The 23,620-nt window shown below is 40.8% G+C and overlaps 1 protein-coding gene across 5 annotated transcripts; it reads left to right on the forward strand.

Moving 5' to 3' along the window:
* Nucleotides 1–4,464: 4,464 nt before the first annotated feature.
* On the forward strand, nt 4,465–21,069 carry LOC146461907 (uncharacterized). Of its 5 annotated transcripts, XM_085086237.1 has the most exons (4): nt 4,569–4,761; nt 4,920–4,978; nt 5,114–5,239; nt 16,930–21,069. In XM_085086237.1, exon 4 carries the CDS (start codon nt 16,942–16,944, stop codon nt 20,374–20,376), a length of 3,435 nt encoding a protein of 1,144 aa, XP_084942363.1. In that variant the 5' UTR covers nt 4,569–4,761; nt 4,920–4,978; nt 5,114–5,239; nt 16,930–16,941; the 3' UTR covers nt 20,377–21,069. The 5 variants fall into 5 exon arrangements, 4 of the variants coding, with proteins under 4 accessions (XP_084942364.1, XP_084942363.1, XP_084942362.1 ...); XR_014857280.1 differs by lacking the exons at nt 4,920–4,978; nt 16,930–21,069 and adding an exon at nt 6,528–9,016 and having other exon boundaries at nt 4,465–4,761; nt 5,114–5,169; XM_085086238.1 differs by lacking the exon at nt 5,114–5,239 and having other exon boundaries at nt 4,568–4,761.
* The last annotated feature ends 2,551 nt before the right edge of the window (nt 21,070–23,620 follow it).

The following is a 23,620-nucleotide window of genomic DNA, read 5'->3' on the forward strand; positions in this document are numbered from 1 at the left end:
CATACCTATATAGCCCATCTAAGGGAGTACCCCCTCCCCGGGTTATAACAGAAGCTGTGGCTCTTGCAGTCCTCGCGGTTTTTTTTTTTTTTTTTTTTTTTTCTTTTTTCTTGTTCTTGAGCTGCAAACTCAGGTCTCAAGATTTCAGCGGCTCTTACTGTTGCAGCACCTCAAGAAGTCGAAGCCGGAAAGCGATTGATTTTGCTTCAAATTGTTCTTCGAAAGACAAGGCGCGCTAGACGTGCGTGGTCATGGCTGAGAAGCCAATTCTGGTTTAAAACCCTTCTACAAGGGTTTTCGAAAATTTTTGTTTTCGCCATGACTCGAAGGTAGATGAAAAACAACGTGAAAACGAACTCGCGAAAACGTGATCGAATGAGACTTACGCAATCTGGACACCACAGGATGTGAAATACTATGCATGCATGCAACCACAAGCGGATGTTACCGACCTACCGGTAATGCCTGATCAGACACACGAAAATATTTACCTACAATCTTGGACAGATTAAAAGGAAAAATTAAACCCCCCTCCCCCCAAATTCAATGATGAATTCGCGCGCAAAGCAAAACGCGCCATTTTTCCATCATTGAAATGGGGGAGAGGGGTGGTCTTAATTTTTCATTTGATCGGTCCTAGATTGTAGGTAAGTAAACTCTAATACCTCGGTAAAACGCTCAAGTGTAAACTCAGCATAAGCGAGAACCTAACTACTATACAGGGGAATACCTCGTGCTTTATACGGACGCTTTGATCCTTACTGTTTTCACCTTTATTTTGGAGACAGATACCGTTTCTAGTCGTTTCTACACTGATTATTTTTTCAATAGTAAACGTGAGTTAGATCCCCTTATTCCAGCGCCCAGCGGGGTCATGACCAACCTCGCTCGCCAAGGGGTCCGAGTAGGAGGGGACCCTGGGAACGAGGTTGGGATCTTCCGAACGAATAAAGCCGACTGAGAGCTCGTCAACCTGTTATGGAGAACTCGACCCAACTTTGGGTAAATTCTGCAATTCCTAAAGCTTCCGATTTACGGACTTGCACGTACAATTACAACACGATAGCACAGTGGCTACGCCTTCCCAGAGGGCAGTAGCCACAGCAACTGGGGACCGAGCAAAATGGTTAAACAAAACTACCCCCCCCTCCCCCGGCCCGTTACCCTAAAAAACAGGCAGATTAAGATGCAACGAGAACATAAAAAAGCAGATTTCAAAAGCAAGTCAATAACTTTGCACCTGCGTCCGCACTTTTTGGTACATTTCCACCGGTTTTTTTACGCGGACTACCACGTGAAATGAGCAAACGATGACAATTTTTTCTCTCTTTTTACTTTGGAATCGGGCAGTGAGAATCCGACTGCGGGAAAATTTTGCTCTTGAGAGGACATATTAGTGTGGCTTTCGACGACGCGCTAACATTAAATTTAACGTAAAATTAAATGCAAGGCTGATCGGACAGCTAAAATAATTTGATTGCCCAATATTTCGGTTAGACAATACTAACCTTCTTCAGGGGCGGCAAAAAGCTAAGTAAAAATTGGAAATAAACGGTTACAATATTTAAAGACAATACCAATAAAAAGTTGAGATGCGATTGGTTTATAAATAAAGAACGCTGAAACGTGTACAGAAGACAGATTAATTTTCATCGCGTCTGTTCATCCATAGGGTTCAAGAGTCTTGCCCTTGGAAATTAGAAATGCCTCCCTGGCTTTCCGAATGCCGTCTCTGTTGGAGTTAATAAGTTCTTTAACTTTACATTTGTATCGTCTTTAAATATTATACCCGTTTATTTCCAATTTTTACTTAGCTTTTTGCCGCCCCTGAAGAAGGTTAGTATTGTCTAACCGAAATATTGGGCAATAAAATTATTTTAGCTGTCCGATCAGCCTTGCATTTAATTTTACGTTTTATTCAACATTGCTGATCCTGATCTACACAATTGCTGCTGTTTGTACATGTGGTCCTTGCACTATTCAAGAGTAACATTAAATTGTTATGAACTATGGGCATTTATATTGCTGTCAGATTTCACAGTTTGAGATTGGTTGATTTCGATCTATTTTCGTTCTTGTTCCAATTCACAAGGTAGGAGTGCCTTTGTTGCCGTTGTATATAAAAACAAACTGTCAGCGAAGGAAACTGACAGGTAGTAAATAAATTATTGAAGGATGTGGAAAGGCACCAAATGAATGCAGCATCAGAGTTCAAGACTTATTGATCAGTGCACATTATTTGTTATAATTATCATTTTTTTTTTGGCACATTGTTTTTTAACTTCCAAAAATTCTGGGGGGGGGGGGGGCTCAAGCCCCCCTGCCCCTCCCCCTGCTACGGGCCTGATAAATAAAGAACAGAATAAGGGAAACTGAATTTTTGCACAGTTATTGAATGGGAAAATGCCAATACTGTATCAAAGAAAATTGATCTCTTGTTAATTGTAGCGGAATGGGAGAAAGGTTTTGAAATTTTTTTTAGCAGATAGACTGGGATCGAAAAAGAAAATTACGCTGGCACAGAAGTGTCACAGAAATTTCAATTTCATCACGGCAATTTCAATTTCATCACTGCAATTTAAACTTCGTTCACGGCAATTTCAATATTACCTCTGCGATTTCAATTGCACCTCTAGCTGGACCACCGTAGAAAATACATTCCATTTTGGTACGTTTCGATCTGCTGTCGTTTCCTTTAATGGTCATATCAACGAAGAGAACAAGGAGCAACTACAACTACAAGTTGAAATTCAAGGTATCTACTAATTTTAACTAAATTTCCAAGGGCACTTTGACATATGAAGTTTTTACCGCCTGCTCTAAAACCCTGACTTCCCCTCAGTATCCACTCGGCTGTATAGTTAGGGTAGCATTTGAAAATTTTTTGAATTTCGAGCACAATTCTTCATTTTCTCTTAAAAAAAATATTTTAATTTTTTTCTGTGAAAAAAAAAAAAAAAAAGAATCACTTTTCGGGGAAAATGCCACTAAAATGTTTTAATAATGCTCAATACTTCTGCCTCATTAAAATACTCGAAAAAATGCTAGCATAATCTGATAATATGCCCGGGGGGGATAATGTACAAAAGTCTAGCCCAAGTGCGGTCTCAAGTGAGGTTCAAACTTTCATTACCAGCGCACTTATCCAATCGGAACATGACAAGTCAATTACTTGATTGTCAATCATTCCTCACACAAAATATCCTGATGGTGGGATTTGGCGGTAAGCGCTTGTTTGACGCCAACGATCACGAAAACGTCACCGATCACCTTAAAATATAGCTTTATTTCATTTGTTACTTCGCGATTATTTTACCGCTCGTTCAACCTCTACAGCAAACGGCGAACTATCCAGGAGCCAAATTAATTGGTAGTAGTGGCGTTCAAGTTAAAAAAGAAAAATTCACTGGTGTGTTCAGTGCCTTGAATTTGGTCATTTCACGTTATTGGTTTGCACAGAACGGCGCTGAGAAATGTACCAAAATGTAAAACGCACCATCTTCTTTTTTGATCCCGCTACCTGCTAGAAAAATTTCAAACACTTTCTCGCATTCCGCTACAATTAACAAGAAAAAAATTTTCTCTGGCATATAGTATTGGCATTTTCCCATTCGACAACCGTGCAAAAATTCAGTTTCCCTTATCCGATGCCACCCTTTCTTTATGAGGACACCAACTGTACCGTGCACCCTGCGCGCAGTGGTTTCTCCACCAGACGCTGCGCTTTCGTAACGTAGTCTGGTGGAGAAACCACTGCTCAAAGGGTAACTGTACTTTACTGATAAGAGCACAACGGGTGTCATAAGTTTCTGGCTTTAATAACTTTCTGGTTTGCGTATTTACAGAGGTTTTCTGGCTCACTGGTTTCACTTTCCGTATATGAACTATGTCCTTCTCGCTTACTGTTTCCGCTGACCGTCAACCGAGGACTGCAGACTCACCACAGGCAACCCAAGCTCAAGCTGTGATCGTGAGCGATGATCATCTTGCGTAATAGCGGTCACGGCGCAAATAAAGAGTTTGTATGGAAATATTTACGATCAGATTTAGGGGGTACGGCGCAAATAAAGAGTTTGTATGGAGATATTTACGATCAGATTTAGGGGGTACAGCGCAAATAAAGAGTTTGTATGGAAATATTTACGATCAGATTTAGGGGGTACAGCGCAAATAAAGAGTTTGTATGGAAATATTTACGATCGGATTTAGGGGGTACAAATACTGGAAAGCTCTTAATAATGACGACATACCTTGCTTCTAAGGTTTATTGCCTATTGTCTTTTTGTTATTTTGTGCTGATTGAGGCCATTTAGGCGAGTTATCAGTAGTGATATTCTCGCTAAAATGGCTTCAAATTAGCACAAAATGGCAAAAAGACAATCGGCAATACACCTTAGAAGCAAGGTATGTCATCATTATTTAGAACTTTCCAGTATTTGTACCTCCTAAATAAATGTGATCGTAAATATATTCCCATAACTCTAATATTTGCGGCGTGACCTCGCCGTGACCGCTATTACGCAAGATGATCATCGTTCACGTCACAGTTTGAGCTTGGGCTGCCTGTGGACTCACTAGGGTTTTTCCTTTGTCGCTACATCGATGATTGCCACATCTGTTGCCACTCGTTCCGCGGTACTGTTTAGTACAGTTTTCGTGTACTAGTTCCTTGTATGTGTCTATTCATCTGGTGGATTTCTCGGCCAACCATTCCGAAGTTTATTGTGCTCTTCACGAATCAATTTTCTGTGGATTGCTAAGGTACATTATTTTATTTTTATTTATTTGACTAACAACACTGGGTACCTCGAAATAAGGTACACGTCGATTTCAAGAAATTGAGTAATTGAGTAATTTTATTTTCCTGTTACATAGGTTCGTACTATTTTTACGCTGCTGACTCATTGTGATTTCCACAGATCAATACCACAAGCTCTCATAAGTTATCCACGTGTTTTTTGAGGAGTCTTTTTATTAGGTGAGTGCCTTTAGCTAACTTTGTTTGAATGAATCTCGGGGAAGTGATTTAGGTGATGTGTTCATTTAGTGCTGTTTTGAAGAATTTCTTTTCCCTTTGGTTTAATAACTGGCAGATTAATGTAATCTTTTGCAGATGTTCTCGAAGATAAGCAGCACCCCCAATTTTGAGCGAACATTTTAGGCAAAAAAGTGGTGCTTATTACGCCTTGTTACTGTCGAACAAGTTATCCTCGTGTCTTTTGAGGAGTCTTTTAATAAGGTGAGTGCCTTTAGCTAACTTTGTTTGAATGAATCGCAGGAAAGTGCTTTAGGTGATGTGTTTATTTGGTGATGTTTTGAAGAATTTCTTTTCCCTTTAATAACTGGCAGATTAATGCATCAGTCAATTGCCTGTATTTTTCACAACCAAGAATGTATGCAGATGACACCAGCCTCACCTTCGCTAGCGCAGATTTAAAACATATCGATAACTGCCTTAACTATGATTTAAACAGGGTGTATACATGGCTATCTGCCAATAAACTGACCTTGAATTTAACAAAAACTGAATTCATGTTAGTTGCGTCGAGACAGAAGTTATCAACATTTCCTGAAATTCCGTCTTTCAGTATAAATGACCATCCAATGGAGCAGGTGTCATCCACGAAATCTCTTGGTGTGCACATCGACCAAAACATGAACTGGGAATGTCATATACAGAACATTTGTAAAAAGATTGCTTCTGCTTTGGGCGCAATTAAGCGAATAAGACATCTTATACCTTTTAACATATTAATTAATGTATATGACGCCCTAGTTCAACCACATTTTAATTACTGTAGTGTTGTTTGTGGCAACTGTGGCAGTGGTCTCTCTGAAAAGCTTCAGAAGCTCCAAAATCGTGCAGCCCGTATTTTAATGTGTGCCAATTATGACTCTAACATTGATGAATTGTCCCGGGCACTGGGTTGGCGTAAACTAAAATACCAAAGATTGGAATCAGCTGCTATTATGATGTGCAAATCTTTACATGGAATGACCCCTGAATATCTGAGTTCTAGATTTGTTTCTCGAAACGACGTAACATCATATCGATTAAGGAATACTGAAAATAAATTGGCTCTTCCAATTGTATTGATCACTTGAAAGAGTGTTGATTGTCCTATTGTTTCCTTGCATGAAGTGTTTTTTGTATGATACGCCACTAAAATTGACATTAGACCACGCCCAGTGAGTATTTTTAATGATCCTGTATTAAGCGGCCAGTTACTCAAGTCCCGAGGGTGGCCGTTATATACAGGTTCGACTGTAGATGCATAAATAGAAAGTGACTTAGTTGGGATCGCGAAAATTACATTTTCCCAAAAGTGACTAAGATGGGGTCTATAACTGGCCACAAAATAGACTATTATGGGGCAGGGGCTCTGAGAGGCCAGCGGCACATACCCAGCAAAACTGAACCCAAGTACCCCCCCCCCCCCCCCACCCCCGGATTTATGTAATCTTTTGCAGATGTTCTCGCAGATAAACAGCACCCCAATTTTGAGCAAATATTTTAGGCAAAAAAGTGGGGCTTATTACGCCTTGTTACTGGTTATCAGTTTGTCTAGGTATTACCCCAGTCAAAGCTCTCCTTGCAACCATTCTTGCAAGGACCATCTCTTGTTACGACCAACATTGGGTAATGCTGTTTCAATTGTCACAAATTCTGTAATTGAATGTTGTTATAATTGACATACCCGCAAGCAACCAAAAAAATTGGATAGGGGTGTGCGGCCCGCTTCCCAAAACCCTTACCCTATTTATGACCAAAATCTGCAATTTTTGCTACCTTATTTATGACCTGACCAAAAATTTGATACCCTATTTATGACCTGATAGTGTCTGGTCAACTTCAGTTCAAAAACCCCTGGAGCCCAGCGCATGACCGGAGTCACAGTTGCTGTAAACATCATGATGAAAAAGTAGAGTGCAAAAATTGATACCCTATTTATTACCAAACTGGTGGCAAAATGGCTAAAATCAATACCCTGTTTATGACCAAAGCAGCTGAAAAACCATACCCTTTTGCGCAGCACATACCTATATAGCCCATATAAGGGAGTACCCCCCCCCCCCCCCCCGGGCTGTGATTTCACACACAATCACATTTGTTCCTGGCTCCCCTAGAGGGGCTTTTTTGTCCCCTATTGTACTTATAATTGTCTTAACAGAAAAGACTGGCCTATCAGAATCCAATGTCTATAAGCATATATTTATAGGTCTTGTGGGGAGGGGTTTCTAGAGAGGAAACCATTTGTCCTCCCCACAAAAGAATTTAAGTAAAATAGACACTGCGTGGGCTGATGTGTACATTTTCAGACCCAAATTTCATATTTTCAGAAGGAAAACACACCTTTTTGATAAATCGAAAAAGAACTGCCATGAAATACTGGACAGTTTCAACAGAAGAAATCCATGAATTAATGGTGAAGAAATTATACTTTGAGGACAAATTGTCATTTTGTCAAGCCGACGAGCAAGTAGACATCTCAAATTATTATTTAAGCCACTGACTTTCTTGGTAATGTACTAGGACTCCTAGGAATTACAAAAACTACAGGTTTTATTGTGAATTTCGGCACTGAAATCACTTCTAATTGACCAATTGTTCTTCATATTCCTAACAATAAAATTTTTGAAAAAAATGCTCTGCACTGGTCGATAAGTTCGCTTCAAAATGGACTTGCAGCTCTTTCAAATCGCTTGTGCGTTTCTTGTCTGAACTTAAAAATTGAATGGGTTTGCTTCTTAGCTGTGAACGAAAACTTATCTGAATAAGTTTTTCATTTAGTTAAGCTTTTTGTCTGTTTGTTTATGGAACTTGACAACTATGGATCTTTCTTAAACGAACAGTACATGTCCTTGCAAGCAGATCAAATTTGCCCATGTGATGCAAGGATCAAATTTCATTGAAATTTTTTTTCAAGTTTGCTTATTGGAAAATTTTTTTAATTTGCAACTAGTGTATTTTATTTTTGATAAATTATTAGACATTTTAACTGTTTCAGACAAAAGGGTTGTTCATTTTTTACCCAATAAGTTGTGTATTTTTAATACTGCACATGGGATTGTTTCTTACCAATTTGAAAATTTGGTGGATGTCTGGTAAACCTCTGGTCAATGACTGGTGATCAAAAGGTTAACAAAAGATCTGTAAGAAATGTGACGTCATGGGTCAAGCCTGGTGAATAAAATGATTGATGGTAGATGATTTTTTCAGTTTCTAACTCAGACATACTCTTTGAAAAAGAAAATCTGAGCTCTCCTAACATAAGTCTCCAACCTGTGACCTTCCAATTACTAGTTTGGATGCTCTACCACTGAGCTACAGGAGACTCGTGGGGGCTAAGGCCATTAAACTAGGTTCATGTGTGAAACATCCTGTATACTGCTGGAATTGGAAAGTTGATGAGTGGAATATGTGTGATGTTAGTGTCTTAATCTTATTAACAGTAATATAACATATTGCACTAAGGGACATCCTGGTCTTGTAAATAAGTTGGAAGAATTTTCTGTTTGGCATCATTAATTGGTAACAAAGAATTGTCTAGAGCCATTGCACACATTAAGGATGTCTTATTGGAGGTCTGAACAACCGCCCTTTTTTAAACAATAATTTATCAAGATATGAAGATATTAAGGGAGAAACGAAGACCAGGAAAAAAAACTGAGTCCCAGATGTGATTTGAACCCACGACCCTCTGTGTCTTTATTTCCCCCTTATTTACTTAATATCTTGTTGTTGTTGTTTGTCCGTTAGTACACTCACTTGGGAGGTTGGTTGGACGCATCTCAATATGCCTTAATGTGACAGCGTGATGCTGTTAGTGAGTTCATGTGCTAGATGCCTTAATGTGACAGCGCGATGCTGTTAGTGATTTCATATGAGTGAGTACATGACTGTGTAGCCCTGCGATGCGGTTCCAGTCGCTACCCACAATTTGACCCTTGCTCACCATAGAGTCTCCAGTAGCTCAGTGGTTAGAGCATCTGACTGGATCAAGGAGGGTCGTGGGTTCAAATCCCATCTGGGACTCGGATTTTTTCCGAGTCTTTGTTTCTCCCTTATTCACTTAATATCTTGTTGTTGTTGTTTGTCCATTAATAATTTATCAAGAGCTTCTTTATTCGTCTGTAAGACTCAAAATGCTATTAGGTAAAATTTAAAGTGAACTCGCAATACTGTATATTTATGCTCATCTGGCAACATTGTTTTGGAAATTTTTCAAAGGCTTGAAACATTGCTTGTTATTTTTTTAATTCTTTAAACCATCATTGCAATGTATGAACCATTATTAACAAGTTTGACCAGCCACATCTGTCATTGATTGGGTTAATTTAACTGATTATCAAAAGATGGAACAGTTAAGAAACTTTGAAAAGTTTAAAATCCAAAGTATTTCAGAAAAAGTATCCTTCAACATGAGGGGTATCAGCTTTTGTTAAGTCAGTTCAAGATTTCATGAAGTAATAGTAGTCATGTTAATCCACAGGTTATTACAATTATGTAAATTTTTGTCAAATCTATATAATATTAAACATTACTTATGAAAATAGGGGTATTCACTCAGGGTTTTTTGATAAAGGTAGTGCCAAGTGGATGGAGCATAAGGGCTTGTCTCTGCTCCAAACAACTTGTCTAGTTTTTCCTCTCTTACCACAATTTTATACAGTTTTTAAAATTGAGGTTTAGCTATTTAAACAAACGGCAAGGACAAAAACAATTTGATAAATATGCTTATAACTATTTTCTTATGAAATGAAAATTCTTTCCTCGATTGTCTCTCTGTCACAAGGGCCGTGGCTATTCAGGCATCCTCTCTTTTATTACTCTTAGATCTTTTTAGATCTCGAAGACTCTCAGGAAGCGTTCACCCGTCTCGATGTTTGTTCCGCTGCTTTGTGTTTCAGTTTTTGATAAGAACAGGAATGTTGCCGATTATCGTGTGTTTTTACTCCAAAGGCAACGAACCACAGAAAAACGGAAATATCACAAGGAAATGTTTTCTAAAGAAGCTGAGGGCCACATTCAAAGGATCTGGCTAATCTAAGCCAAAAGGACAAAAAGCTATCTCAAGAACAAGCTCTTTTGTTTTTCTAACCAAGTCATCCTTGTTGACATATGTATATTTTGTGTTTGCATTCCTTCTGGTGCCAGTCTCAATACATAGTACAATAGTTATGTTCGGAAGGACGATTATTTTCTCGTCGAAGGAATGTTATCAGGACATGTAAGGTAAATTTGTTATGCCAAGAAAATATTTATTTCTTTTGTTGTGGTTTAATCTTGACAAGTTGAAGCATCTTGGAAGACGTAAATGTGATCTCGAGAGTTTAAAACCCAAATGTTGCAAATGTTTACTCCTGCTATATTACGTTATAGTGAAACAGGAAAAACTAAACTCTTGGTTCAAGTTTGCTATAAAGTTTGAATTAATTATTAAGACTCGGATTCTTCTGTCATTATTTTTTTCACCGAAGAAAATTAACTACGGTAGACAACTTGCGCAAGAAGATACAGCAAATAGCTGGTTGTGATTTGTAGGAAACTTTATCTTAAATATCCTTTCTAATTTTAAATTCGGACACGCCTGTCTGGTCACCTGCAGGAGGTATTCTTCAACTGTAGTTTTGGCTTCGCAGAGGCCACACCTTAGATTATTTTCAATTTTTCCATGAAAGCAACTTACTAACTAAGATTGCTTCACCTTCGCTGGCATCCTCGCCCTACCACATCAGTAAGTGAAGGTTATTTTGCAAATGACAAAAGAAGCAGAGACCGATTCAACGTCGAACTACGGTTTAAAGGTAACTATATTTCGGCTGGCCAAACCAGCCTTCTTCAGGAGGGGAGAGGAACGGGCAGTTAAATTTCTTTTCTCCCTATTTTTTTCCCTATTTTTCTCCCTCCTCCCTAATTTTTTCCGCCGTTTCTCCCTCCTCCCTGATTTTTCACCTTTCTCCCTGATAAGTCTTTTAAGAGGCTTATTTTATTTGCTACTTAACCGCAGTGCCTCGTTTCCACACGTCTTAAAAAGAAGGAAAACATACGAAACACGTTTGTTATGTCGTTATATCTTGTTCTTCCCATACTACCTTTCGGTTTTGTCACGTAAGCTTGAAGCTTTCATGTTTACAACATATTACTATCGTGTAAAGATGTTAAAATAATGATTACAGGCCAAACACGGCTCCTATTGGTCGAGATAGGAAGAATATGATCTTCAAAGCTAATTTGCTCTCACGAGTACGTCTTTCTAAGATCTCCGTTTTCTGTACGAAAGTAGGGAAGGGTCTTTGTAGATCTCTCTTAGAAGATTTTGTCTTTCTATCAAGTGCCATTCACTCATCTGAATGGTTTTTAGATTAGGCACAGAAGGGCGATATTCTGTAACAAAGGGCAAAATGTTTTTGCGCCTTTTTTGTTTTGTAGGGCCGACATTCTTTCGGTGGAAATGACTTCTGAGAGAGTTTTATCTGTAAGGTTATCGGGGTAACCTCTGTAGCGTAGTCTCTGATTAAATAGAGTAATATTTTCTTCAAATGTTCTTTTTGAAGTGTTTTTTTAGAAGTCTTAAGGCTTCGCCTTTCACAAAGACTGTACTGGAAAGTTTCTGTCGGTTTGAAGTGCGTGCGCACGTCAAAAATTGATTCCTTTTTTTTTTAATCTTTCGCCCTTGTGTACACATGTGTAAAGGAAAGTGATTTGGATGTTTGAAATTTTTTCCATATGTTCATTTAGTTTCGGTTCAGATGGACCGCATAGAGTGCCTTACTCGTAGTTTGTTTTACATCAGTGCTTTTCCGCGATTCAAGTCGTTGAATTCTGCGAAGTTTGATTGCGGTAATGTCTTTTGGAAGCACTGATGTGGATGCAGTGAGTGGTCCTTCTTCATTCATAATGTTATTTTCCTCCATAGTAACTATCAAGCAAGACTGCAGTTTCGATTCTGTCAGTGAATCTCATCAGTTGCTACTGTGTTAAGGTTTTGAGGAATGATTGTGAAGGATGGCCTCTTTCCGTAGAAAGTGAGGTGTGCAGCCGTTTAAGGAGACTTTTGTGATTCAATTTTAAATCAATCTTCAGTAACACCGTAAACGGCTTTCACATAAAAATAACATACACTCACCGTGATACTCAAAAACTCCGAAAACTTCAGATTCGCCAAAACCGACACCAAACAAAAGAAGTCACAAAAGCCCGGAAATCAGACAGATCCGGGTGCTGTCGTTACCGCTCGGCCAAGACTGGGTACGGTGAACAAATGATGATCTTACAAGACTCACAAGGGAAGGGCAAGAAATTGTTGAGACTACATGCGAGAAGTCTTACATACATTTTAACTTGCAGTTGAGTAAATGAGTCAGTAAGGTCCTTGAATTAAGAGCTACTAAGGCCTTAAACATTCATGCCACATTTATTTAAAGAAGATTCTCCGTCCTCCCTTTTTATGCTGGTTCTCCCGTCTCCCTATTTTTTTGCTTCCTTTCTCCCTCCTCCCTATCTTTTTTGGCCGTCTCTCCCTCCTCCCTAAACCGTTCCTCTCCCCTCCTTCAGGTACAATGAAAATTTACATTTAGTTATTTTGCAAACCGTTCGTTTCAAAGTATGATCCCAGTTGTAATTTAGTGTTGTGCTCAGCTAGTAATGATGGCTTGATCGGCGGTGGGTCGAAGATTACCTAGGCAAACGTTATTTATATATAGTTTCACTTTACTTATGTTCACTTCGACTTACATTAATTTTTTTGCTCATTTTTCACGCAACTGGTTCGCAACATGACGTATGAATGCGCAACATATTATTCCGCCTATTTGGAAGCAGCAAGACTTTTATTAGTAAGGGAACATCCTTCGTTGTCGGCACATAGGAACACGTCTTCCTTGAACACGAACCACGGCTATCTTCGACTATCTTTTAAAGTTAACTCCGGGTTGGGGTTTATCTTTTGTCATCAGTTTGTAGAGAGAATTTAGTTAGTTTTATCTTTTCAGCTCAGTTAAAGTGTTTTGGATTCCTTGGCCGGAAGTATTTATTTTCAGCTAACAGTGAATGGTGGCAATGGCTCTGGTTACACCACCCTAGGTAAACATGATTTTTCCCTCGGTAAAATAGTTGGTGTTTTAATTTACCCGGTTAATTAGGGTTATACGCACCCGACTAATTTAAGCCGGTAAATTTTCTGGCTGATTTTTTGCCAGAGGGTATTTTTCGCGAGTAAAAGAACCGCGGCTAAGCCGTAGCAACGAGGCGCGAAGCGCCATGCTCATTTTGATTATTAAGACATCGGGCTTCTGGAGCCAGGGTGGAGAATATAAAAATTTGTCATGGAAAACTTGCTCGTCTGGAACCAGCCTTATTTACTTCATTAGTTTCCGACTGCAGTGAATTGGTGAAGTGTGCCGTATGTTGTGGACCCCACCCCCCTGACTTTTGTGATCTTAATTTCTTGAAAGCAGTCGCAAGGGTTATTCGAATGTCAAAGTTCACCTGAAGTAACATTGTTTTCATCGTGTTAACTTTACCTTACTTTGAGTCGGGGCGTTACTTATTAGGAAGCTGTCAGCTTTTTCGTGGAGCTTAGGTTGCATTTCTACGCGGGAAAGAGCCGAAACATGGCTGGTTCAGTTAACTAAGAACATTTTCTTGACTTTCGGGCAATGTTTTTGTTGTAAACTAATAGATAAAAGAGAACCTTGAACGGCTGTTTTCATGTTTTTGTTTACAGGTTTAAAATCTACGAAATCGTTGATAAAATCATTTCAAATTTATCGATAACACCTAGTTGGTCAATTTATTGTTTGTTCATCGTGTATATCCAACTCAGTTGTGGTCGAGGAAAATATCGTATTCTCTTCTAAGGGCCTGTTCACATGGAGGTGGGGGACCCCAGGTAGGTGAGGTACCCCATCTACCCGGGGTCAGAAAAAACAGGCCTTCACATGCAACCCTGGGGCGCTGGGGTGAGGTTTAAAAGGCTACCGCGTGGTCGCTAAGTACATATATCAATAAAGATGGCGGATGGAAGACACTTTTCGTTTCATTGTTCTACGGGCACGACTTCACCTTCATCCAAGACCGGTAGACCAGCTTGGTTATCAGACTCGACAAATGCACCTTCAACTCCTTCAGAACTTTCTTCAATGGCATTGTTGTCGATGTTTTGAAGGTGATATCTGCGAAAAAGCTCGCCACGCTTGTACTGAATTCAGAGACAATTGCCCGGATGAACATCACCCCACCCCACCTCCAGCATTCACATGGAGAAAACTCACCCCAGCTAAGCGGGTTACCCGCCTCGGCTGACCGGGCAACCCGCCTCGGTGAGGTACCCCACTTCACATGTGAACGCAATCAAGAAATAAAGAGAGATTGTATGGAGAGATTGGTAACCCCACCGAAGCGGGGTACCTCACCTACCTGGGGTCCCCCACCTCCATGTGAACAGGCCCTAACCTTCCAAAGGGAGAGAAAATATTTTTTTTCCTAGCCTTCTGAGCTAAAAACAAAAACAGCTTAAAGGGCATACGCAGTGAAATATGATTCATACTTATTCGAAAGGCCTTTTAAAGAGAAGAAGAATGGTGTATTCTTTTTTTTAATATCTTCTCTCGTTCCAGAGATATGGACAAGTTTTTGTTCAAAAATAGGTGATGTCACATATCGTCTCACAATGAAGATAAATAACAAAACAATAATATCTCTGGAAATATTGGAGTGATCCCATTCAAACTTGGTACCAGTAATGTAAGTCTGATAAGGCACAAAATGACACCCATTTTGAAGTTGCCATGGTGTTTTTCTCGGCCTCAGTCCCTTTCAGCTATGGACCAAATATCTCCATTTTCGACCAGATAAGGGGAGGCAGACATTCCTACTTGAAACGCACCAGCTCATAGGGAGAAAACAATGACTGATTAAGGCAAAATGTGACCGTCAATTGAACATGAAATCGACCCGAAAGCAATTTGCTTTTTATTCTTCTAAACCTGGGCGAAATCGCGTGTTGCGATAACCGCTCAAAGTAGATAAACTTTCTGCCCTCAGATTTATAACAGTAACTGAAGCTTATATGATTGCAATTCATCATAGCAAGAGAGGATGAAGGTACCTTCATCCTCTCTTGATCATAGTTAAGTTTCTCCGATATTATTTTCATATCTGTTACCTACTGACCAAGAGAAGTTAATTAAAGAGTTATCAGGGAAATCTATTTTTAGATGAAAATTGAATATGAGGATCTTAGAGAGAGAGTCGTGGTTAGTTGTTGGCGACTGTTAGCGAGACGGCGCACTATTCTTTACAATAGCGGAAAAATATCTCAAACCACAATTCGTCGCATGTAAGATCTATGTCGCGCTATATAAATACTCTATTATTATTATTATTATTATCATCATCATCATCATCATCATCATCATCATCATCATCATCATTTATAGTTTTCTTCGCCCGTTGAGGCACAAAATTTGACCGTTCAGTCACCATCTCTGTTTTGTTGAGGTAAATCAACCCGTGAGCCTTTTTTTTTTGTCCGTCGAAGCGAAAGAAAAGCCTGCAACCATTGATTGCAACCATTTGACCGTTCAGTCACCATCTCTGTTTTGTTGAGGAAAATCAACCTTTGAGCCTTTTTTTTTTGTCCGTCGAAGCGAAAGAAAAGCTTGCAACCATTGATTCAAAATCATGATTTAGATCGCTAGTTGAAGCTATCTATTGAACTGTTAAGTCAAATGGCTGTCTGCACTTTGAGGTGAAATCTGAGTCTTTGCCACCCGTTGAGATCATCCATTCGCCCGTAGAGTCAAATTGTTTTTCAACCGTTGAGACAAAAGAAAACTTCACCAGCACAAACGTGTCAACCTGTCCTTGACTCGTTGACCCTGAACATTCTTCAAAATGCGTTTGTATTGCGGCTGAAAGGCGGCTACGATTTCTGAGAAACATAAGTTTATTTGTTGTGACATTTAAAGTACATGGATTTAACGCCGACAGGGTTTCACGAATACGGCAGGAGCACCCAACAGATCGTTTCGGTAAATTATCTTTTCGGAAGGCCCTTAATCCCCTACAATTTTCTGAAGGGAATTTTTACCTCGAACATTCGTGATATGGGAATTTTAAGGCCTAGTGTTTTCGGATTGATAAAAATGTCGTTTCGGGACCGAAAAAAGGTCAGCTAAGATTTTCGGAAACGAAATAAGACCTAAGGTTTTCGGGAAATGGACAAAGATGCCCTAGTAATTTCGAAAAGACTCAGTTTGCCCTAGAATGACCGAACAGATAAAAATATTATTGCGCGGCCTAAAATGAACTTACAGAGCTTTAAAGGCACTCCAGATAGTCTAAAATAGCGTTTCAAAGGATCTGAGAGAAAACTGTCGTTGGGTGCCCCTGATACGGCTGACACCCGTAACTTTTAATTCTCGTGGGTTTTTACTCCACTTTATCTCATTTCATATTGTCAATGTTTTCTTTATGCCAGTACTTTCTTTCACATTGAAACTTCTAGTATGGTAAATTTTTATGATGAAACTAACGCATTGACGAGTTTTTCTTTTAGCCAGACTATTTCGAACAAGAATGCGTTTTCTAAAAATACTTGAAGTGTAGGAGTTTGCATGTGGGAATTTCAAATTGATTGGCCGGAACACTGACAAGTGCTTTGGAGAAGGTCATTGAGCTTTCCTGATGTACCACTAATGCCCCAAAAGCCAATTTTGCAAGATGAGGTATAAATCCAAAACCTTTGCTATGGATATGCCTTTTATCCATGCAAAGCTTTGTCCTCAGCCAGTCTGTGAAAAAGACGCTAAAGGAGGATCTAGAATGATCTATTGACTGATGTAGTAGATATTGAAATGATTATTTATATTGCTTTTATTGTCAGACCGTGTTTAAATTATCATTTGAATTGTTTTTAACAGGACGCACCAATCATGTGTCAGGAATACCACTGTGATTGCTGTTCTGATGAATTACCCAAAGACTCGTGCAAGTGCATCGAGTGTTGCCATGGCCACCACGATTCAGATGTCAAATGCAATGTCACCGTAAACCCGTCAGCAACGTACGCTATACAGCGTTTATCCGATGGTGGAAAAGATCAGTGTGCCAGAGAAAAAATGACCCGCCCACCATATCCAGCTTCAGGTACCCAGCAGTCATGTAACGAAAAGATTGATTCTTGCCCAGATGCACCCTGCAAGGGTAAGTGTTGTTCTTCAAGTGAGAAAGTAGAAAGAGGTCCTGTTGTGCCAGCATGCACCCCTCGAGAGCACAACACACAGCCGCTACAGTTTAAAGAGAACTGTTGTTGTGACGTAACAAATCAGGATGCTGACGCCGTGGACTCGTTTCCACGTCGAGGCTGTTGCTCTGGAAATGAGGCCTTGCAGAGTGATGCAATTGATCTTTCGAAAAAAACCACTTCTGACTGCTGTGAGGAGGAGAGACGGGACGAATGTTGCACATCTTGTGACACCACATGTAATTTCACAGATGCTGACAGCGGTGGACGACCCAGCTCAACAGATGCAAAGTCGGTTTCTTCTTGCTGTGGAACCACCAACTCCTGTAGCCAGGTTCAAGCCTTTGATGTCACGTGCGAGTCACGCGACCCTGATGGGATTGTTTCATGCCCTCCACCGAAAGACAACAGCTGTGGTAGTAAACCATGTAATAGCGACACGTGCGAGTCACGAAACTCTGGTAGGATGCACAAGCTGACTTTACCAGAGGATACGTGCTGTGAATGTCAACCGTGTAATGGTGATATGGCTAAGTCACAAGATCTTCCCGCGATTGTCACGTGTTGTTCAGCAGACGATAAGTGCTGTGAGTCACCAGGAGATGACTGCTGTAAAGAGAAGCTATTGGTTAAAGATTGTCGTTTTGGATCAGTGAGCAGAATATCGATGACTGAGTGCAGTGGCTTCTTTCCGAGCCTCCCCACCCCTCCCCCAACACCACATGCAAAGAACAGCGACAGTACTGATAAGAAACCGTTGATTGGCCTGAATACAACTAAATTGCGAGTGCAGAACATTTGTTGCGCAATGGAAAGCAAATTAGTTCAAGAATCCTTGGAACCACTGGAGGGCGTGATATCTATTGCAGTTAATGTCATCGGTCGCGTGGCGTACGTGCGTCATGATCCGGAAGTGACGTCAACCACCCAGCTTGTCAGCACACTCAACCGCATGCACATGGGAGCGAGCATCATGGAAACAGGTTCCAGTCATCCAGATGGCGGAAGTGAAAGCCCTCCTCCTAAGTTGTCGTCTTTTCTAATCTATCTTTTGATCCAAACCATCCTTTTGTTAGTAGCCGTTGTTGCGTTCTTTGCTGAGGCATCTTGGTTCCAATGGGTGGCCATCGCAGAAATCGTGTTTGGTATTGCTCCAGTGTTAGAGAAAGCATTCGTGTCTTTCAAGACCTGCACTGTAGACATCAACATCCTGATGCTCATAGCCATTGCAGGAACATTGGCTATTCAGGAGTGGCTTGAAGGCGCCGCTGTTGTATACGTGTTCTCACTTGCTGAAGCCCTGCAGGAGTTCAGCATGTACAAGGTTCAACGGACTATCTCTGGTCTCATGCTCAAAGCTCCTCCAGTGGCGATATTAGCAAGCACAGGTGAATGTGTCCCAGTAGAAGCAGTTACGATAGGAACAGCTATCGCCATCAGACCGGGTGAGTTGATTCCATTGGATGGTGTTGTGGTGAGTGGTGAAGCTGCTGTGGATGAGAGTTCGGTCTCCGGAGAATCTGTTCCTGTAGAGAAAACAGTGGGTTCAAGAGTCTTTAGCGGCACTGTCAATCAAAATGGCTACCTGGAAGTTGAGACAACATCTGACTCAACTTCTTCTACAGTTTCCAAGGTTGCGCAACTTGTCCAAGAAGCTCAAAGTGGTTCAGCAAGGACCGAAATTGCCATAAACCGGTTCGCCAAGTACTATACACCGGCTGTGGTGATTACAGCAGCACTAGTTGCAGTCGTTCCCGCTATTCTTGGCGCGGCAGATGTGGGCACGTATTCGCAAGAGCTGAAAGAGTGGGGCAGGCGAGCGCTTGTACTTCTGGTTATTGCTTGCCCCTGCGCCCTGGTCATGTCCACCCCGATTGCTGTGGTTTGTAGCATCACTGCGGCTGCGCGGAAAGGAGCTTTGATTAAAGGCGGAGTTCATCTGGAGACGCTTGCCCGACTTGAAGTTCTTGCGTTTGATAAAACAGGAACTCTGACTGAAGGAAAGTTTCAAGTGGTTGACATCGAATGTTCTTTTGGGGTACAAGAACGAGCTACCCTACGCTTGGCCGCCGCACTGGAGAGCAAGTCCAGTCACCCTCTTGCGGCGGCCATTGTAAACGAGTTTGCTGGTTGTGTTGCCGAAATGCTCAACTCCCAAAACACCACTTTACCGGAAGTGTCACGCTTCGACCTTCACGAAGGCCAAGGTATTTCCGGTATTGTTGATAGTCATCTGGTCCAGATTGGCAACTATGAATTTCTTCATCACATCGCCGGCAAAGCACTGAACAAGAACATGGAAGACAAGTACATCATGTGGTCCAACGAGAGTAAGACAGTGATATTCGTGTGTGTAGACGGTAAACTGGCATTGATGATCGCTCTTGCTGACACCATCAGACCGAACAGTTTTGCCACGCTTAATTGGCTTAGAAAACTTGGTGTCCAGTCTGCTATGATCACAGGTGACAACTCGCGGACAGCCGTGGCCGTGAAGGGTAAATTAGGCTTGGACGAGTGCGTTGCTGAAATGAAACCGCAGGACAAGCTAGACTGGATTACAGACAGACAAACGGGATTAAAAAGTACTGGTGACGCGGAGTTGGATAATGATCAGCCCAGAAGGTGTTTTTTGTGCAGTTTCTGTTTATGCTGCCGCTACAATGTTATCAAATCAAGTGATAGCAACAAGAGCATTGTGGGTATGGTCGGTGATGGCGTCAACGATGGTCCAGCTCTTGCTGCAGCGAATGTTGGGATTGCAATGGGCGCTGGAGGAACAGCTTTAGCAGTAGAGGCTGCAGATGTAGCTCTGATGAGTAACAACTTGGCCAAAATTCCAGAAATGGTTGAACTTGGTCGCTTCTGTCGCCGTGTAGTGGCTAAAAACATCACCTTCTCGGTGGTTCTAAAGCTAGCTATCGTGATAGCAGCGCTTGCTGGGAAGGCTTCGCTCTGGATGGCTGTTTTGGCGGATGTGCTGGGTTTGTTGTTCGTAGTCTTAAATGGTTTGAGGCCGCTTTGGTGGAAGGTTGCTGAAAAAGGTAACACCAAGAACACGGACATCGAACTTGCATTTGTGAAGAACGCTCGACAAATCTATTTTTACGAGTCTTACGTGTAGAACGATTGAAGCGAAAGGTTATGTTCAGTGTTTGCCTCTATGCAAGTTAAGTCGAATGTATCTTGACCTTGGGTTCAACTTGGCCCTCATTCAGGAACTGTACTTACCTGGTGACTTAGGCGCATATGAAATACTAACTAGAAACGTTATATCAAATTAGAACAACTTAGAAAATTGTGCAAAGAGGTTGTTATTTTTTGATCCAGATAGTCACTAGAAAAGTGCTTTACTGAAGTGATTGATTCAATTTCAACAAGAAATAATTTATGTTGGTGGAGCAAAGAAACCAAAAAAAAAAAAAAAAAAAAAAAAAAAAGGAAGAAGAATTGTCACTTACTATGCTTCGATTGAAATTAAATAATTTGCTATTCACATGTTCGAGGTGACATCATTCGATTTGAAAGGTTTGAAATTTCACTTTTAAATGAATTATCTGATTTTGAACATTTTTTTAGAGTGGAAGTTATCGACAATTAACCACGTGGCATAGCCCCTTTAACTAGCGATTCCTAACAGAAGGTGAAGTACTGCTGGCATATGTGTGGTTAAACGTGCGTGATACATAGCGTCACTGTACTTGTACAGAATACAATACATTTTCGTCATGCTATTTTATCAATGATTAATGATTAGTCATCGTTGTTCTGCATAATATACAGTGATCGACTCAAATAAAGGTAGTTTATAGTTCTAGTTGAAGTGGCTGCCGTCTCTGCGAACAAGAGTCTTGTGTTTGTTTTTGGTTCTTTTTATTTGCATATTTTCTCTTGTTTTGACATTTTTTTCATTTGTTTGAAATATTGCTGAACTCTGTTTGTTTCACCAAGATTCTTCATTTCTCGATACTTAGGCTTTGTTAAATTAGGATAAGAGTTTTTCAGAGTAGCTTTCACGACAATATTTTTTTCATTTTTATAAATGTTCGCCGTGGTTCAATTATCCCTTTTGTTGTGAAACTGTTTTGAATAGCTTCGCTCGTTATAAATGTACCGTGCTTGTAACTGTTAAATTGATTTAGATTTTTGAGGTTTAACGACTCTAAGCGTCGGGAAGGGAAACTGCAACCTCTGCGGTACAACGACGGGAAAACTAACTCGCTGAACTCTGGGACATTTAGCTCGGCAACTCCCTTAGCCTGAGAGAACGGAATCTCGTCACAAATTCCAGCTTCTTGGGGATATGCTATAACTCGAAGGACAGCAGTGACCATCAATCGTTACAGAGGCCCACTTAGGGACGATGAGGGTTCCCATGGCCTTGCATTCTAACAAATGCCTGATAACCCAGGGAACAAGGGACACCGGGGGTACGAGCCAATTATTCTCCCCTCCCCAGTCCCCTTCCTCTCTTCCTCCTCCCTCCCTCTCCCCCAGGAAAAGCCTGATACTCAGGCTACCCCGGTCATAGCAAAACGCGTCACTATCCCCGGAGTCTGGACTCCAGTAAAAAAAATGGAACCGAGGTAATTTGCGATTATGACTGAGAGTTGGCCAAACAATCAACGGAATGAGGATCCCAAATGTCATCCACATGATAGCGGAGCTCCGCGCGCCCCATTGAGATTTTGGTATGAATGCGAAAACTTTTGGTTATGACGTCACCGTACGTCCTTCCGCCCCTTTATGTAAGCCATTGTGAAATAAGACACTCAAACCCTGTGCTGCAAACCAACTTCGGCGGAAAAATGCATGCATGTCCAACTGCGCTAAGGGCCGCGTTTGTTTGGTGGGAAATTGCATCGACAACCGAGTTTGAGGAAAAAAAATTTTGAAGACGACGTGTACGACAAAACACAAAGTCAATTTATGAATAAGTCTACAAGCATGGAAAGCAAAGAAAGGGAGATAAAAAAGAGATCGAGAAAACAGCCGACGAAGAAGCGAAGTTCGACATAAAAGAGAGCGAATGAGAGCGCTAGCAAACAGGCGAGACATGAGTGACGAAAAAAAGAGAGAAAGAACAGGATACGGCGCCGAAAAAAATCCGTGTTGCAGCACAGGGTTTGAGTGTCTCATTTCACATTGGCTTACATAGATGAGTATATGTGCTGTAACCCGTGTTGTTTTTCGGCGGGAAAATGCATGGCCAACTGCGCTGCTGGCTGCGTTTGTTTGGCGGGAAGTTGCATCGCCAATAAAAAACAAAACAAAAAATAATTTGTAAGACGACAAGATACAAAGTTAATTTATGTGACCAACAGCAGGAGAAAGAGCAAGGCAACTAGCGGCGGGAGAAACAAATCGACTGGCACATCATCAGAATCTTGAAGTAAAATCATTTTAGTCCGATCCGGCGCGACGAAACGTTGGATTTTTCCTCTTGAAGTGAAACGTTTTGTTCACTTAACGTTGTAAAACGAACGGAAAAATCAGCAATGGAATAAAGGGACTGGTTATTCTCAGAAGAGGCGAGTATATTCGTGCAATTCTGTTGAAAAAACTTTGCTAGTTTGCTGTTTTGCAAGATATTGTTTTCTTGCAGTTTTGACACGCCGTGTAACTTAAGCTTAAGCTAAATATAAGCTTACCGTTAACTCCAGAGCAGTCTTTTGAGCTCATTTTTTCGGTCCATGCTGATTATTTCCCTTGGAGTTTTATTTTCTGACTTCGTCCAAGTTTGACGTCAAACAGCAGGAGAAAGAGTAATGCGACTTGCGGCGGGAGAAACAAATCGACACTTTTAGCAGCTTTTAGTGGCGGCACTTCATAAACAGCGGCCGAATCTTGAAGAGAAATTATTTTACTCTAATCCGGGGATTAGAGTAAACTAATTTCTCTTCAAGATTCGGTCGCTGTTTATGAAGTGCCGCCACTAAAAGCTACTAAAAGTGTCGATTTGTTTCTCCCGCCGCGAGTCGCATTGTTCTTTCTCCCGCTGTTTGACGTCAAAATTGAACGAAGTCAGAAAATAAAACGCTAAGGGAAATAATGGTTATTCTCCAAAGAGTCGACTATATTCATGTGATTTTTTGGACAAAACTTTGCTGTTTTGCAATATATTGTTTTTCTTGCAGTATGTTGACAGATCTGCTGTAGCTCGTTTCGAAACAGTTTTTTTTTTTATTCCGGTTATAAACCCGCTCGGATATAAGCCCCTCCGTTTATAAGCCCATCTAAAACCCCTTACGAAGTTGTAGAAGCCCAGGGCTGGTAAGCGGCAGTTTACTTGAGGACGACACCATATATGGTAACTAACCGGAACTGCGTCGGTTGAAACTAGAAGCGGAAGTCATTTTCTCGATCAC

Source organism: Pavona decussata, unplaced genomic scaffold (assembly GCF_977016875.1).
Source record: "Pavona decussata unplaced genomic scaffold, jaPavDecu1.1 SCAFFOLD_193, whole genome shotgun sequence".
NCBI classification, from domain to species: Eukaryota; Metazoa; Cnidaria; class Anthozoa; order Scleractinia; family Agariciidae; genus Pavona; species Pavona decussata.